The sequence below is a fragment of the Biomphalaria glabrata genome, chromosome 14 (assembly GCF_947242115.1).
Source record: "Biomphalaria glabrata chromosome 14, xgBioGlab47.1, whole genome shotgun sequence".
Taxonomy (NCBI): Eukaryota; Metazoa; Mollusca; class Gastropoda; family Planorbidae; genus Biomphalaria; species Biomphalaria glabrata.
Window position 1 is genome coordinate 25,795,171 of NC_074724.1, and position 18,940 is coordinate 25,814,110.

The following is an 18,940-nucleotide window of genomic DNA, read 5'->3' on the forward strand; positions in this document are numbered from 1 at the left end:
TGTAACACTGTAAGCTCTCCCAGTGGTGTCTAGGAGCCATGCTATGCGTTTTCCTGCATTCTGAGTTTCAGAAGATCATCTTTTTCTCATAGTAGGGACAGTTCATGACAAAATGGGGCGAGACAAGCTAATACATGTCAAATACTATTATGCAAGGGACATTTGAGGTAAACATAATGTACCTGTGTCGGTAATGGGGTATGAGTTTTATGTTAAGATAATTTTTTTTATTGTTACAAAAAAAAGTCATCAGCGATGCATGAGTTATGAGAAATTCTGAAATTCAATTGCTTTGATACAAGAAAGTCAAGAAGAATCTCGCTTCTTAAAAATTTTCTTTGAAACGTTTTAAGTCGATATTATTGTAGACACCTCTCACAAAAAGGGTTTAATTTTAAAAGGTTCTACTTAGAAGATAAAACATCTTTTACTAAAAAAAAAATTTTTTCTAACATTTTTATTTTACTTGGTTACTATTCAAACCTGGAGTTATGGATTAAGTAAAAATATATTTTTTTTACCCTTCAAAAGTAAATTGCCAGATCTATCCCCTCCCCATCCCCAAACAACCCCCAGTTGCCATATCATAACCCCCTGCCAGCAATTTGAGTAAAGCTGTTTTAGACATTTTCATATGGACAAATTAGAAAATACAAATGTGTTCATTCAGTAAATGTATACATTTAAAAAAAATAGAAAGGACAATTTATTGAACATATTCTAGTCTAACTTCACATAAAAGATCTTCAACAAACATGCAATACAAAACCAATCATTTCAACATTCATTCATGTTTGTTCATAGGTTCATATCTGATATATGAACAATGCATGTCCTCCCTCACACACTGATCTGAATTCATAGAAATAAATTATAACATGTGGGTTCATGACACCCTTAACATTCAAAACTACACTATCACACATAACTGCGTCAGGGACATTATCACAATCGACAATATGAAGATATTATTTATTTTGTATGATAATAAACAGCTCAGTCAAAAAAATCTTTTGAAATAGTGTACTGGCACAAGCTATCTCTGGTAATCATTCATTCATTTACAATCCAACACAGCATGTTCTGATTAGTGAAAAACTAAACCCATGATTTAAAACAATCAATCACACCAAATGACAAGATTGGTCTTACCAAAAATGAATACCGGTACTTATTAAAAATCATTTCAGTGGCTGAATAAAGCATGATAGTGCAATATATACAACCCAGTAGTACTATTAGCAGTAAGTTATCTAAATAATGTTCAATATCATTCAAGTGAACACTGATGTAATGATACATTTAACTCTGAAATAAGTAAAAGTAAAAAAAAAAACAACTTATCTAACAGATTAAAAAATATCTCTAACTCTTTAGAACAAAGAGATTTTTCAGTAATTAAAAGCACCATACTACTGAATTTATGCTATTTATTATTAATCTTGGGCATTAGTAATAGGAGTTGCTTCCCTGGGAAGGAATGCTGAGATACATCTGCAGGGAGATAAGAGCTACAACAGATGTGAAGGAAGCCTTAGCCAGCAGCAGCATCCACGACCCAAGCCCTACTGCCTGGACCAGAATTCTGTGAGAAATAAAAAGAAAACATATTGGTTAAAACAGACCAGAAAAGATTATAAAAATGATTATTGAAACTAACTAAAGGACATTGATGTTTTGAATTAAGTTATCAGATAATAATGGCAAAGTCTTCGATTAGGATGAGTGCAGTGTTTCAAATGACTGTAAACACAATGCGGAGTGCATATTCTTCCGCATCTTGTGCAGACAAAGCCATTGTCCTATTAAATTTTTTTTCTGCCTTCTGAGCCTGTCTTCAATAATGGCTTTACTTTGGGTCTAAAATGTGTGTCAAGCAGCCTTTGTGAGAGCTCTCCAACTGTCTCTATCAGGAACCACATGCTGTCAGCTACTTTCCTCTATGCTAGTGAGGGCGAAATGGTGCCTGAGTTGATCTTTATAGCGCTTCCAAGGGGTAGCTGTTAAGCAGTCCTCAACAAAGACGAAGAACTTTGGCAAGCGGTTGTCTCCCATGCGGGATAGATGTCTGACCCAGCACAGCTGTTAAATGGTAATTAGTGCTTTTATACTGTCCATATCGGTCTCCAGCAGTTCACTGAAAATTCACTGAAAATCTGTCTCCAGATTCTACTGTTACTTGTGTGTAAGTTGCTTTAAATTTATATTCTCATCCAATGCAACACTTTTCTATGACTCTGACACCTGGGCACAAATGATAAAAAGAAAAATTTTTAAAAACCTAAAGGACAACAGCTTTGTTCGCATCCAATGCTGCAAAATATGTATGTCGCAACATGTGAAATACTGCACTCATCATTAATCTTCGGAATTGACAATAACTATTTATGCCTTTACAAACTCTGACCTAAGAGAGCAATAGTGAAGCGATTTTTACGTGTTTATTTGGTATCTGGAGCCTTTTGGAATGGAATTTTATGATTTTTTTTAAATTACATTTTTTTTTGCTAGCCTACAAAAGTGAAATTATTTAGGCTAATGTGTAGGCTTTAATTGAATATAATTTTATTGGAAATATTTATGTTTCAGCTGTAGAATAAGGAAAAAATGGTTGGGGTAAGTGATTTAGAGTCATTTGAGACCAATAGTTGCAAAAGTAAAGAAAAGATGCTAGATCCAGTATTGATTATGTTGGACCTTGTCAAACTGGATATTGGAATGCAACTAAATCTGACATATTTCAATGTTTCAGAGCTCTGTAGACAGCGCCTGTCCTACAGATTGCGGGGCCCTATGCGAATCGGATTGCGCTGGGCCTAGTCTGGGTAGAAATAAGGATAATAAGTCAAAATTAAGATTTTTTGTTAGAAAATATATTCGTTATTGCATTTTATTCGTACTTTACTAAGTGCAAAATCAAGATCAAATTAACTTAACTAGCCATCTACAAAAGAAGGTAGATTTCCAAAATAAATCAGATAAACATTTAGATATGCCTTTTAGATTTACTATCGCCTAGCAAAATATCGCTTTTGATTTTTTTTAAGAGATCAAGATAGATATAGATCTATATTTACATGCCACTAATACAATAAATTAAGTATTGGAACATACTATTGTGGTTAAAATTCGCGTTATTATTTTTATTAAATGAAAGCTGACAATGGCATTTTCCATATTGAATGACACACCAAAATTACAATTTTTTCTTTTTTTTAGAACATGTTTTGAGTTTTCAGGATATTTTAATAATTTTAGGAAATTTTCATGACTTTTTTTTGTATATTTTGCAATTTCAGGAGCTCCTGGAAAATCAGAAGATTGCGGAAATCCTGTTAGAAGTTAAAATGGTTTAATTTAATAATTTACAACTAGAGTTAGCGCGGGGCCTATGAAAGTGCGGGGCCCATTGCGGCCGCGTAGGTTGCAGTGCCATAAGACCTGCCCTGTCTGTAGACCTATTTATGACTAAAAAGATGATGCTAATCCCTTGATCCTCTTATAACATAACATAATTGATATATTCAGTTATATCCCTTCTTTTGGGGATGGGGATGCTTAGTGGCTAAAGGGTTAAACTTCAAAGTAATTCTAATTTTATCATTTATTTTAACTCAACATTATTTCAAACTCTTAAGATACAGATATTAAAAATGTAAATACATTCAGATTTCACTATGGAAAATGTAAATCATAAAATCAAACTAATATATAAAAAAAAAGTGATGAAATAACATACTCAACAATCAGGGGTCTGTAACAGGACAATGCTAACAATGTAATCACAATGGGCAGAGAGGACTTCTGTAAATCACTTCGACTGTACAACCAAACCAACATGGCAACACTGATGTGGCTAATCTATGTAAACACAAGAGAAAATCATTTTTATAGCAGGCTCATTTCAATCAAATGTTTACCAAAAGTAGCTAATTAACTGTAAGAATAATTAAAGGACTATTGTTCTCTGTAAGTTCTGTTTTATTTTGATATGAAATGAGTGGCATGAAAAAAGAAGGATCTATTTAAATCCAAAGAATTCACAAGACTTTCTTATCAGCAATAACAAATGGTGGAAAAGTAATAGGGCCTACTAACAAGACTAATATTGGAGTCTAAGCTCATCTGTATGTACTTCCAGTCAAACTCAACTCCTCTTGCTCCCATCCACAGTGGCAGAAATCTGAGAAGAAAAGGTGAAATTAATTCTACACATTTTTATAGTAGTGATGGAGACATTATACAAATGTTCCGCTATTTTTCTACAGCTTAAGGAGAATTGAATATAAACAAATAAATTGTTAAGCTACACTGTGTATTTTAATGTGTCGTCAAAAATAAAGTCAATCAGCACTTTAGAATGCATGTTTGGCTTTCATATAAACTTTTATCATCAAAAAAATGTTTTAAACACATTTCAATGATTTAGCCTTATTGAATTATTTCATTTAGACTTGAACTTGGATTCTTAAAAAAAGAAAATGTTTAAGCCTTTAAGATTAGTTGATATATATAAAATCTGAGAAATATTAATTTAGGCATACATTATTATGATTATACAAGACAAAATTGTTAATTACATAAAAATTTATTATTACAGAAAAGCCACTAAAGACCAATGTTATTTTGCTACTAAATAAAGCCTTGACTTCCATTTAGATTTCCAAGTTTGTATGACCAGTGATCGATCATGCTAGAGCTCAGATCTGCAATCAGTTTTTCAAAATAGAATCTATCTTGCATAAAAATGAAACTTTTATCCAAAACAGGGTGAAACAAAAACGTGTTCAGTGAAAAAAAAAAAAACAAAAGTTTTTTATTTTTAAAAGCACATTTTCACCATTTATAGGTGTATACATTTGGCTAAAGAACTAACCTGGTGACAGCTAACTCTGCAGTGGCCCACCCCATTCCAGCTATCATAAACTTCAGCTGACCTTTACCAGCAAATTTAGACATAACAATGTGAAGGCCTATCAGGTCAGCAATGTCAACAGTTGACTTGAAGAATTCCTGCATGGATGGACAAGAAGTGCAATGATTTATTTGACGATCTGAGATCAAATATATAAATGAAACTTTCGAAACAATGGAGAAATTAAGTAGGAATAAAAGGGTTCAGTGAACTAGACAATATTTACAGAGAAGGAGAAACTTCAGAATATGAGGTTATTTTGCCGGCAGAAGATCAGCAAGAGATTTTGCCAGTACAAGGTTAGAAAGAGATTTTGCCAGCTCAAGGTTAGAAAGAGATTTTGCCAGCACAAGGTTAGAAAGAGATTTTGCTATCACAAGGTTAGAAAGAGATTCTGTCAGTACAAGGTTAGAAAGAGATTTTGCCATCACAAGGTTAGAAAGAGATTCTGTCAGCACAAGATTAGAAAGAGATTTTGCCATCACAAGGTTAGAAAGAGATTCTGTCAGCAAAAGGTTAGAAAGAGATTTTGCCATCACAAGGTTAGAAAGAGATTCTGTCAGCACAAGGTTAGAAAGAGATTTTGCCATCACAAGGTTAGAAAGAGATTCTGTCAGCACAAGGTTAGAAAGAGATTTTGCCATCACAAGGTTAGAAAGAGATTCTGTCAGCACAAGGTTAGAAAGAGATTTTGCCAGCACAAGATTAGAAAGAGATTTTGCCATCACAAGGTTAGAAAGAGATTTTGCCAGCACAAGGTTAGAAAGAGATTTTGCCAGCACAAGGTTAGAAAGAGATTTTGAAGTTTAAATGTAATGAATGATATTTGTTTGGCTTTCTTACCCCAGTGACATCAAGGCCACCAGAGACAGACTCAGTAGAGGGAAAGAACGTAGCCAGTAACATCATCTTACACAGCTGTGTAATCAAATAGGCTCCTCCTGCTTGTACACATTTCCAAAAGGCACTGTACTCAGCTCTGTACAAGAATATTAGATGGTTATTTCAAATGTTTGTATGGGAATACAAATGTTCATGTTATCTAACAAAATGTGATGGCTAATAAAAAAAATTGGATCTTTTAAAAATAGGTGAAGTTTGCAAGGACACTCTTTCTCATACTTATTGAGCATTTTTTTTTTATTTTACATCGATCTTATTAATGGTTAGCACATTCACACACTCAATGATACTCATAGTCATAGCTAAATTGCCTAAATACTAGGTGTAGGCAAAAAAACTGACGTAAAAAACGACTGATAATTTAGAGATCCCGTTTAAGATGGGTTGTTTTTTTTTACACAGGCTGCACTTGGAAATGTATTACACTTTTGAATGAAATGTGAAGGATTTTAAAGTTGTGTCATCAATTACTTTAGACAATGGCCTAAATAATGCTTAATTCGGATTTTTTTTAAAAGTTAATTATCGTTTTTAAATTTATTATCAAAATACTTCTTTTTGTTTTTAGCAATACAGGGTTCAGGAAAATAATCGAACATTAATATTTATTTTCATGCTAGATACCAAGTTTTATCAGGCATGGTCTCTGGCTTCAAATTAGCAGCCTGCACTTTTTTTTATTTCATTCATAAATTATATATTCTAGATACCTCGATGTAGGTCATGTTTATTCGTTGAACAAATCATAGATTTATTAATCCCAATATATAATATATTTCTTATTACGACTTTGCTGTGTCCAAGGAAGGAGAATGAGTTTTATTATTCATTGGACACCTCCTTTTTTAATTTTCTTTTAACAGCTAACAGTATAAATGTGTCTTTCTAAAGATGAGTGGAAGCTTATTTTGATATGCCCATCAGCCTACAATCAAATGGGCTCATTTATGTAGCCCTCATGGGTGTGAATTGCGGGGGGAGGTTAAAACAATAGCTTTACATACATGTAACATTATGATTATTTATACATGTTTACCAAGAATCTAAATAAAATGCCATCTGCTTTGGAACGGAACAAAAATACCGGAACTTATCTAAAATTGGGCATGCGCAGTCCTGAAACGTAGATTTTTGCTCCAAATCGGAAATCCAAACATAAAAACAGATGAATTAATTTGAATTACAACACAAAAAAGTGACGCGTTCAGCAAAGGAGAATTAGATGGGGTGTCATAAATATAAAATAAAAGCTTAAGCCTTAAGTTACTGAGTTAGAGTAATTTAATTAGAGTAAGACTGTAAGTCTAATTCTAATTATTATTCAAATTAGTATTTATTATTAAACTAGCCTGGCATTACCCGCGGCCTGCGGGTCTAAGTTTGTGTTTACTAATGTAGTGGATTGGATTTAGATGTATGTTAAACTTAACTAATGATCCTTTCACGTTATTTCTCTTTCGCTACGAAAATAAAATTAGTTTTGCGAAAATTGGTTTACCCGAAGTCGATACATTCATATCTATTAAAAACGAAAAGAGCGATAGCTTTGTTAAATGAATGGAATTATAAAGTGAACAATTAAACGAAATAATTTTTAGAACGCGATTCATGAATGAATATAGATCTAGGACTATCTCAACTCGGCTTCGCAGCTTTTGTAAACGAATGTAGTCTCTTAAAAATAATACTTTAGAAAACCAAATTTGAATGTTTATTTGATCAATATATGAATTAATGGACTATAATTAGTACGTTCATGTGTTAAAGTATAAAACTATCTGTGCGAACAGAAGTTTTATCATCTTAGAGTTGAATTAGAGTTTTAGATCTAGGGATGGGATTATAAAGTAAACAATTAAACGAATTAGTTTTTAGTACGCGATTCATTACGGTATTGTCTAATGAAAGAATGTTCGTCAGGAAATCTGTAGTTACATATATAAGGAACTAATTAATGTAAAAACGCTTTTGAAACACAAAATTGAAGGTTAATTTTATTATATAATGAAATCAAAGGATCTTCTTTTGTATTTTCATGTGTCAAAGTAAAAAACTATATGCACAAAGTGTATTTCTTAAAATTAGATCTAAGTCTAAATCCTTTCGATCTTTTCTCATGTCAACATTGTAGACATGGCCTAGATCCATAAAATACTATAGCTTTAATAGAGTCGGACAACTTTTTTTTTTTTTTAGGGTCTTAAGTAATTTTCAGGGCTACGATACATACACTAAGGTCTAAGTTGGTACCCAAGAAACATTCCTGCCAAGTTTTATCAAAATTGGTCTAGCGGTTTTGATGTCTATAAGTAACATACATACACCTCACATTCTACTTTATATAAGTTTGTGTTTAGATGTATGTTAAACTTAGCAAATGATCCTTTCAAGTTTTTTTCTCTTTCGCTACGAAAATAAAATTAGGTTTGCGAAAATGGGTTTACCCGAAGCCGATACATTCATATCTATTAAAAACGAAAAGAGCGATAGCTTTGTTAAATGAATGGGATTATAAAGTGAACAATTAAACGAAATAATTTTAAGTACGCGATTCATGAATGAATATAGATCTAGGCCTATCTCAACTCGGCTTCGCAGCTTTCGTAAACGAATGTAGTCTCTTAAAAATGCTTTAGAAAACCAAATTTGAAATGTTTATTTGATCAAAATATGAAATGAATGGACTATAATTAGTATGTTTATGTGTTAAAGTATAAAACTATCATCTTAGAGTTGAATTAGAGTTTTAGATCTAGGGATGGGATTATAAAGTAAACAATTAAACGAATGAATTTTTAGTACGGTATTGTCTAATGAAAGAATGTTCGTCAGGAAATCTGTAGTCACAGATATCAGGAACTAATTTATTTAAAAAATGCTTTTGAAACACAAAATTGAAGGTTAATTTTATGATATAATGAAATCAATGGATCTTCTTTTGTATTTTCATGTGTCAAAGTAAAAAACTATCTGAGCAAAGCGTATTTCTTAAAATTAGATCTAGGTCTAAATCCTTTCGATCTTTTCTTTTGTCAACATTGTAGACATGGCCTAGATCCATAAAATACTATAGCTGTAATAGAGTCGGACAACATTATTTTTTTTTTAGGGTCTTACGTTTGTTTTAGGGCTACAATACATACACTAAAGTCTAAGTTGGTACCTAAGAAACATTCCTGCCAAGTTTTATCAAGATTGGTCAAGCGGTTTTGATGTCTATAAGTAACATACATACATACACCTCACATTCTACTTTATAATAATAGATATTAATTAAAATTAATATTAATTAATTAGATCTATTATTATTATTAATTATTGACTTACAATCCAGAGCATTTATAAACTATAACATATGGTACGTAAGCAAGGGCAACGCAATTTCCAAAGTGAAAAAATGTCATTTTGTTGAAGCCAACTGTAATAGAATCTAGTACGTCCAGATCTAGTCTATAGCGGCTGAAGTTAATAGATCTATCTAAAGAATAGATCTCTATATTTTAACCGGAAAACAAATCATGTTGTGAGGTTGTAGCCTCGCAGTTATGCTCGATCTAGATCTAAAATCAATAATGAAATCATTTTTATTAATATTTTATAAAATAATTTAGATCTATATAATTAATTATTTGGTTATCAGAAATTTTGATAAAAATGTTTTTCATTAAAGATAAATCTATATTATGCTTTTAAAGTAGATTTAAACGTATTAGCTGCGATACTATTTTCTTAGCAACAACATAGCTTTAGATGACAACGGATTATATGCATCTTTACATGATAGTGATACACCAAGACTCGTATTTCTAAAGCTAACGTCTTTTGTCCGGTTTTATTCTGTTTCTGCTAGAAAATGAGCATAAACTTTCACGCAAATCAGGTTTTTTTTTTCATATAAGACTAGAATCTAGATATTCTAGATCTATAGTGACTGTCTAGAGTCTAGTGTCAAGTGAAGTCAAGTGTAGTATGGCCTGACGGCAGTGACGCCGACGGCGTCAATGAATAAAATAATTTAATAATCATATAAAATTATAATGACGGCAATGACTAGATTCAAAGATTCTAGATCTAGTCGTCACTATAAAAAAAATTACTACTAGATTAGGTAGACCATTAGACTAGTAGATCTAGATTTAGAGATATCTATACTATTAGACTTTGAAGTATTCAACTAATTCAAGTCTAAAGTATTGTGTTTGTTTTGTAATATGTTTTGTTTGCTTAACATGTTTTGGATGTTCCCCCAGAATTGAAAATAATTTACTTCCTAGTCCAAATCTCTCACATGATGATGGCCTGGGGGATGGCAATGGGCACAGTATGAACTCGGGACCATCAAGAAGTTCAAAGGACAATCCAGCGCACATATCGCATGACCAGGCAGCTATTTCGGTTGATCTAAAAATTCTTCTAATATATTGAGATCTTAAAAAATTGAAGATCAGGCAGCCATCCTGTTGATATAAAAATTCTTCTAAAAGAATGGATTAAGATAATCTCATATTTATTATTTAATTACATTGAAATTATATATATATATATATACCGGTATATAGATATATGATTTGAGATATTTGGCTGGTCAGTCAAAGAGATATGGTCAGATTGTGATCAATATATGGTATACATTTAGATAGATCTAGATATACTCTTTACTGAATATGAATGAATAAAATGATGATGATTTTTGATGATCCCAAAATTAAAATGTTTGGGTCCTTGTTTTGGAATGCTACACAAGTGGCATTGATATGTGATAATGAATACTTTATTGTTAACTAATTAATCTTTTAAAACCTAAAATTGATTAGATTTCTTCAAGATCTAGTTCTAGGTACATATCAAATAGTGCTATTTTTGTTACTTCATATTCATACATTTAAATCTAACACATAAACCTTAGAGGAGAAAGAACACCAACAAAGAAGCTATAATGAAATATTTTAATCTCTTATATTTTCCACAGTATGAAAAGTCTTTTTCTTCTGACAGATTGCAAAATTGGGAGTTACCCAAAAATACTGTAGGCAAGGTACAATATTAAATAAATAAATAAATTATGGCTTTTATATACCGTAGCGCTACTTTCATGCTTATAGCATGCTCAGAGTGCTTAGGCCTATATACAAATGCATACATCCACCTATAGATCTTAATATGCCTATATACATTGACTAAATTTTACGCCTTTCTATGCTTTGTAATAAACTATTTCTCTACTCTTTTTTTTCTTATACATATTAATAAGGAGCTAGCTATATGGCTTCTTATAACAATATAGCATAAACTATAAATATTTTATGTTTATGTTATGTTTATGTTCAGGAATATTATTGAAAATAGATAATTGTAGCATTACTGAAAAAAAAAATCTACATTTCATTCAGTAAATGTTGTTTTTTTTTTGTTTCTTTTGAATTACAGTTCCCAAGGGCAAGAAATGGATTTACACGCATCCTGACTAATGATCGTGGCCATTTACTGACTAATGTGCCTAAGGAGAGGGGATCACCTTGGGGCACATTTGTTGGTACATGGGATATGCCTTTCAAAATTCCAGGTAGTTTTTCATTGCATTGTTATGGCACAATTAGGAATTAGTTATTTGTTTAGGAAACAGGGACTTAGAGAAAATAATGTGACTAGTAAAATCAAGACTAGGTTTTAGGCAGAGCAAAATATCAGCCAATGTAAACAGACTACTTCCAGGACATCTTAGAGATAGGAAGCTTGTTATAAACGTAAAGAATTAGCTGACATTGGATGGTTCTCTTCATTGCTATTAAACAACTTGTTCAGTATCAGTGTTGACTGACTTATATTGATTGTTCGGCCTTTCGCAGGTGTTATTGAATTCTGTTGAGTGTTACCACCCATAGGTTTATCTGCATTAGACACAGTGGAAGCACCTAACTGCATGGATCTTAATTTTAAAATGTCCCATGTAACTAAATGTATTGGCAATTAAATTACTATAAATTTGAATTTGTGATTATATACTTTCTAATACTGTCTTTGTCCTTAATCTTGTTGTATAGCTAATATTATGTTTTGCAAAATATTGTTTGACACCAGAGAAAGGGTATGAAAAGAAATGAAAAATGTAATCTAGCATCGGCAAAAGTTTTATCATTATTACAAAGCTTATTAGAAACTCACTCCATCTGTCTGTCTGGCAGGATTCTTTTATAAATTTTTTCTTGCACTTAAATTTCCATTCTCTGATCAAGTTGAATCTTTGCACAGTTATTCATTGTTGATGACAACACATAAATCAATAAAATATTAACCAATAATTTAATTAATTAATGATAGTTAAGTTTGTTGTATATAGAAAATGTAAATAAACCTTGCAGTGTTGAGATATATGTCAGTAAATGTGCACTCCTTTCCCTTTTATAAACATTGTTTTTTAAAAAGTTTTTGTCAAATATATATTTTATTTAAATTAAGTTGAAAAGTTATGCTTAAGACCAAAAAAAAAAACATTCAAGGAAAATCTATTGAAATATTAAACATTTTTAGGATAATACATAACAAAATGTTTGATGTGAATGTAAAATTAAGCGACACATAAATTGATTATTAAGATTGTGATGTATGATATATAAAGATGGTGAATGAAACACTAAGGTACTATGTCATCTTGATACTTTAAGGCTTCTATTATGAAGTTCTAGTTTTGAAAGAGATTTGCTTTAACTATGTCTAGTGCAGCAATTACCAACCCATTGGTCTTGAACATTGTGACTTATTGTAAAATTTCTTTTAGATTTTCAAAGCCATTCAGCTAATGATTATGGTAATAGATGTTAATCTGAAGTTAACAGCCAGGGATTATTGTTTTTGTTGTTTTTAAGATAGTATATTTAAATCTGGGGAGCACGGTGGCTAAGCGGTTAAGTGTTCTGAACCTGGGGTCCTGGGTTAAAATCTCTGTGAAGACTGGGCTTTTGAACTTCAAAATTTTTAGGGCGCTCCTGGGTCCACCCCTTTAATGACTTTAGTTGTGGGCAAGTAAAGGCGGTTGGTCATGACACCCTGCTGATTAACCATTGGCTAAAGAAACAGATGACCTGCCCTATAGACTGCATGGTCTGAAAGGGGAACTTTCCTTTTTTCTATATTTAAATTCTGAACTGTTGTTATATAAAATGTCTCTGGTAGGTTGATTTGTTGCTCTGCTTTCATTCTGAATTATTAACTGGCTGGAATTAGGATTGATTTAACTCTTTCTCTCTCCTAATTGTCATCATTGATTTGACCCCATTAAACTAAATTGATTTTTTAATTTATAAACTTTAATTTGTATTTGTAAAAAGAGCATGTATTCTCCTATAAATTGATACCAAGTATAACATTTTCTGATAACAAACAAAAAAGTTATTTAAATTTAATCAAAACAGGATACAAATGAGCAAAATGAATATTACTATCGGAATGAGAAAAATAATTATGGAGAGAAAGAGTTAAAAAAAAAAAAAAGGATTGATTACTTGTGGGAAATTCAGGAATAGAATGTTCTTATATTTAAATTTTATTATCATGTGTAGATTTAATTGTTGATTTCATAAGTTTAGGTGTTTTTTCAGTTCCTGACCAATATTTTTGCTTTGAAGTTGAAACTAAATATGGATAAATATATTGGATATTAATTTTAGTTGTTAAGATAAATGAGCTTAATGAACAAAAGTTTTCATTTCTTAACCTTTTTTAAAATATTATAAGAAAGATTAAATTCACATGTACTTTATATTTTACATAGTAAGCAGTGACATGCTTCAAAATTGTTAAACCACAGAAGGGAAAATCAATGATGTTAGTATGAAAGAATTGTTTTGTATTCTCAGGTAACAGAATAACTGTACCCACAGCTAGGACAGAAGAAGCCATACTTAAAGGACAATTGCTGAAAGAAAAAGGCAACATTATTCTCAGTGGGGGCAATAAACGAAGTCGTGTAAGAATTTTATTTTGCTCTTAAAAAGAAGTATTTGTAAACAAATTATACAACATAAACATAATGTGTTGATTTTTTATTTATTGTAAAAATAGTTGCCTGTTAGGTTTTAAGGGGTTATAACAAGGTTATAAAGCAGTCATCACAACAATCAGTAACCCATCCTTATCTTATCTTATGAAATACAGATGTTGCTTCAAAAAGATGATAATGTCTACAAATATTCCTAGGTCAATCTAGTCACACATGTTAATCAATGAATTAAATTATGCCAAGTAATTGGTTTTCCTGGCAGGCTCAGGCAACCCTTTCCATGCCCTAATAGCACTAGGGAAGAAGGAGCATTTGTACAAATTTGTCCTAGCATATGGAACATGGAAGGTGCTTTTATCTTTGAGTCTTTCTGAGTATTTTATGTGGTTTTATTTTGTATTTGAAATTTATGGTTAATTGTTTTATGTATGATTGCTACTTTACTTTTAAGTCTTCTATCCTGAAGGGTTAAATTTAGTGATTTTACTCTTTCAAGTGGACCTAAGACTGTTCATAAGGTACACTGTTATTGGTGTTGATTTTAGAGCCATTTATGATTATAGTTGGTTTTCTTGTTATCATAAAATCCTGAATGCAATGGACCATCCAATATATTTTAATTTTTTAAGCAAGCATTGTTGATGAACTTTGTCAAAAGCCTTAGAAAAATCTAATAAGATAGCATCTATTTGCTCATTATTATCTAAACCTTTTGAAAAATCATCAAATAGTCCTATTAGTTGTGTTTGACATGATCAATATTTCTTTAAGCCATGTTGGTATGGAGTAAGGACATTATATTTGTCTAAGCAGTTAATGTTGTTGCTACATATTATGTGTTCTAGGATTTTAGATGTGATGCTGGTTAGTGGTTCTGGTCTGTAGTTTCCTGGGTAAAACTTTTCTCCATTTTTAAATAGGGGAGTGACATCCCTAGGTACTCTACCCTGGTTAAGAGATGCCTTAAAAATCCCAGTCTTCACCAGCATTCAAACCCAGGACCCCTGTTTTGGAAGCCTAGTTCACTCAGCCACCCCGCCTCATACTACAATAATTGTTCACTACAATAACTACAGGGCTTATCTTTTACTCAATTTAGACTGTGGATCCCTTGCCCATCAAAATGGATGCCCCTGAAGATCAAAGACCTGCTGGGATCACATGTGTGCCATCAGGAGGTAGCGGTGCTACACCAACATGTGTGCAACCCTGTCCCCAAGTGGAAACAACCCATTATGATGATAACCAGCCAAGGGCAATGTCAAGAAAGGAGAGCAGAGAAAGTTTGAAGTGGCCTAAGGTTAGTTCCCTTTTCTTTTCCATAATTTAGTCCTAATCGTAAAATGTTTGACATGTTTCATATGTTCCTTGAGAGTTGAGGATTTACTTCCTAGTCCAAACCTCTGCAGGACGACGGGGGATGGGATTGGGACCATCGAGAAGTCTGAACGACAGTCCAGTGCGCATACAGCACAATCAGGCAACCATCAAATTATTATTACTAAACAATGACATAAACTAGCCATATAATTATTATAACATATTGCCGGAGATTATCATAATCTTTCTTGAGTTATACATGTACATTTTCTGTAGCCACCATAAAAAAAGGGTCTATTGGTTTTGTCCTTTTTATTTGTTCACTCACCACATTTAGATCTCAAAACTTAAAAGCTGTTATCAGCTTTTTTATGGCCTATTGAAAGCAAATTCTTTGTTGTTAAAATTTGGTACAGGTATGCCAGTTTTTTTTTTTTTACATACGGTACAGATATAGCATTTTTAAAACAAAATTAAAAAGTTGTATATATTATATAATATTGTATAGTGGTTGACTGAATGCAAGGACAAGGAAATACTTTAAATGTTATCACAAGAAAAATAATCAAATTGTTTTGTCATTGATGACTTGTAAATTTGGTATATTTTTCATTTCTTTCAAATAAGTGTAATTAGCGGATTTTGATAAAAGTCAAATATGTTCTCCTAAGTGCACTATAGCTACTTACAAATCCATTCTTGTTTTGTTTGTTTTTTTTTGTTTTTTTTAAAACAAGTATGCATGGTGTATGAAAAGACATATCAACATTTTTAAAAACAATATTTTATTGGCAGTTCCTGTTAGTCTCTAATTGTCCCAATGATTGGATACACAAATTTGTTAAGTGTAAAGGAATGTTTTAGTATGAATTACACAAACTCTCTTAACTTTTCATATCCTAGCATGCTAGTGCCAACAGATTGTGACCAAATTGTGAACATCATTTAATGTTGGTCAACTTAGCACTTCAAAATCTGAGGACAATTGAAATTGATATTCATTTGATATGCCTTGTTAGTAATGTGTTCTAATGATCCACAAATAGAATTTACTACTGTAATCTTGCTCAAGTAAAAATGGAAGCAGGGATAATGGCATTGTTATTAAATGTAAGAGGTGACCTAATTAATTGTGTACCACATACTTTCTGTTTTACTGTAAGTGTTATCTTACAGCTTCTCTGACATTTAAACATTCTATATCCAATTCCAGGCTTGCTTATATTTTGAAATACATTGTCTACTAACAACTTTTTTGTATGTATGCAGGCCAACACACCACACTGCCAGTCCCCAGTGGTGTATGCTGATAATCCTCACTGTGTGACACAGATGTGTGTAGCAGACGTCAATGTGTAGATCACATCCAGTATATATACCTGCAATACTCCACAGAGAAATTAAACATGGCTACTAATTATAGTATTATGTACACCACAATTTCCAAACAATTAATTTCCTTTTTTAAACATTTTTTTCTATGTTGTACATTTTTATAAGCCATTATAGCAATTACTCTTTTTAGATCCTTTATTAACTAGAAATCATATTTTTAACATTTTTAATCTGCATGCATCCAGGACAGCTATAGGTAACTGGAGGCCCTAGGTGAAGTGACTTTGGTGGCCCCCAAATGAAAATAAAAAATAAACAACGAAAAAATAAAATAAAGCTATTTATAAAAAACATGTCTTTATATCGAAATCAACAATATGATTTTGACACATTCTAACAAGTAAATCTGAACTTTCTTTAATAAACCTCGAGTCATGGTAATAAGTCTAGCAGACATAGAGCAATAGAGCTTTGCTATGTTTGAGATTTGAACCAATTTACGCTGGTTTTTTTCTTTTTAAAATTTTTTTAGTCCTATGCGAGGCCCCCTCCAATTGGAGGTCCTAGGCAGCTGCCTAGTTTGCCTATGCCTAAGGTTGGCCCTGATGCATCAATGATGTATATATTTATGTAAGAATTCTGTATATACATTTTTTTTTCACCATTCTAGTTACCATTATAAAATTTCTATTTATATATTATGGCTATGATGTAACTAAATTGTTAATTTGAAATTATGTAAAACCCCGTCCTAATGTAAACACCTAAATTACAATTTCATAACCCATTGTTCATCAAACATTTTGCATTCCTGATAATGGAAACCCCAACCTACTCTTTATCCGATTAAGAAAATCCAACCTACTGTTTTCCTCAAAGTTACACACTCTAACCTGTTGTTCACCAAACTTGCTATCTACTAAATCCTTTTCGTCAAACTTAGGAATGCTAACCAACTGTTTACAGAATTACAAAGTCTAACCAAGTGTTCAGGAAACTTACAAACTCCAGCTGACTGTTCAACAAACCTTTTGTATTCCTGTTTAGGAAACACCAACCATCTGTTCACCATTGCAAACTTCAAACCTAATGTTCAACAAACCTTTTACACTCCAATTTATGAAAACTCAACTTGCTGATCACCAAACTTAACTCAACTAAAAACCTACCATTCAACAAACTTACTACCTCCAACCTTCTGTTCAACAAATTTCGAAACTCCAACCTACTTTTCACCAAATGTTTGGCATACCAGTACTTTTCGTGAAACTCTAAACCTACTGTTTAGGAAACCTACAAATTCCAACCTACAGTTAACCAAACTTTTGCATTCCAGTTTATCACATCCCAACCTTCGGGTTCCAAACCTACAAATTCCAACCTACAGTTTACTAAACTTTTGCATTCCTGTTTATCACATCCCAACCTTTGGGTTCCAAACCTACAGTTTACTAAACTTTTGCATTCCTGTTTATCAGATCCCAACCTTCAGTTCAACAAACCTACTAATTCCAACCAACATTCCAAACTTTATTCTAATGTTCATCAAACATTTCAGTTAATGAAACTCAAAAGTTACTTAATTCAAAAAATGTTTATGGCAGTAGTTAAGAGTGGAATGAGATCTTGTAGAGAAGATGAAAAAAAATATACAAATGTTACATATACTGTGAAAATAATTAGTTTAGTTGCTAGGTTCAGTTTGCTAGTCAAGGGATGGGTTTATGTTTCTAAATGCTCAATATAAAAACAGAAAATGATTTTGATTATATTTTTTTCACATTGTATTTATAAAAATATATGTTATTATTATTTTCATGAACAGAAGATTTTTTAAAAATTATAATTATAAATAACTCTTGTTGAATCTCATTATTGGATGAGATTATGAATGTGAACCATCTCTAATCTTTATAATCCTCTCATAACACATTGTGTAAATATGCAAGAAATAAATATTTTGTTTAGAATCACACATTACTTTTGTGTCTTCTTATGACATGAATTGGTTCTATTATAAATATGGTTAAAGTATGAAGGGCATTTCAATGTTTATTTTGTTTTGCCATTTCTGTTTCAGACTGAACTGACTTTAGTAATGATGTGAATTTCTTAGTGAACATCTTTCCCTTATATATGAATCTAAAAACCACGCGAAAGAAAAAAAGATCATTTTTTAAGCAAAAGAAAAAAGATAAAAATTCAGGAATAAAAAAAAATAAAGCAGGAAAGTGAAGGACATAAAGCCAATGTGAAGAACTGTGACATAACTTCAATTTGACAAAGTTTCATTGGTGATTAGTGATTGCCTTTGCCTGATATTAAGACTCTAGCCAGATCTGAGCAAGCTTTTAATACTACAAAATGCCTGTTCAATCAAAGAAAGGTTTTCTCGCAGTAGCCAGGAAAGAGATTGGCAGTGTTACACACAAATCTTTATCATTACACCTCTGAATGTGTCTGAGCAAGGC

The 18,940-nt window shown here is 31.8% G+C and overlaps 2 protein-coding genes across 2 annotated transcripts; one reads left to right on the plus strand and one right to left on the minus strand.

Annotated features, from left to right (window-relative positions):
- Positions 1-659: 659 nt before the first annotated feature.
- LOC106065733 (BOS complex subunit TMEM147-like) lies at positions 660-9,350 on the minus strand. Its single transcript, XM_013224630.2, has 6 exons — positions 9,146-9,350; positions 5,759-5,894; positions 4,877-5,013; positions 4,099-4,183; positions 3,740-3,861; positions 660-1,585 (listed from the first exon to the last, which is right to left on the minus strand). Exons 1-6 carry the CDS (start codon positions 9,220-9,222, stop codon positions 1,450-1,452), a joined length of 693 nt encoding a protein of 230 aa, XP_013080084.1. The 5' UTR covers positions 9,223-9,350; the 3' UTR covers positions 660-1,449.
- Positions 9,351-9,546: 196 nt separating this feature from the next.
- LOC129922772 (protein Flattop homolog) lies at positions 9,547-18,442 on the plus strand. The gene is made up of 6 exons (XM_056009880.1): positions 9,547-9,698; positions 10,788-10,853; positions 11,246-11,381; positions 13,672-13,781; positions 14,914-15,114; positions 16,404-18,442. The coding sequence occupies exons 1-6, from the start codon at positions 9,672-9,674 to the stop codon at positions 16,491-16,493; spliced, it is 630 nt and encodes a 209-aa protein (XP_055865855.1). The 5' UTR covers positions 9,547-9,671; the 3' UTR covers positions 16,494-18,442.
- The last annotated feature ends 498 nt before the right edge of the window (positions 18,443-18,940 follow it).

Coding starts and splice junctions, on each gene's coding strand:
- LOC106065733 (XM_013224630.2), bottom strand. CDS start 9,222: ATGACATTTTTTCACTTTGGAAATTGCGTTGCCCTTGCTTACGTACCA. Junction 5,895..9,145: donor GTTTATAAATGCTCTGGATT/GTAAGTCAATAA, acceptor ATTCTTGTACAG/AGCTGAGTACAGTGCCTTTT. Junction 3,862..4,098: donor TAGACTCCAATATTAGTCTT/GTTAGTAGGCCC, acceptor GTGTTTACATAG/ATTAGCCACATCAGTGTTGC.
- LOC129922772 (XM_056009880.1), top strand. CDS start 9,672: ATGAGCATAAACTTTCACGCAAATCAG. Junction 9,699..10,787: donor TAAACTTTCACGCAAATCAG/GTTTTTTTTTTC, acceptor TATTTTCCACAG/TATGAAAAGTCTTTTTCTTC. Junction 13,782..14,913: donor GGGGCAATAAACGAAGTCGT/GTAAGAATTTTA, acceptor TACTCAATTTAG/ACTGTGGATCCCTTGCCCAT.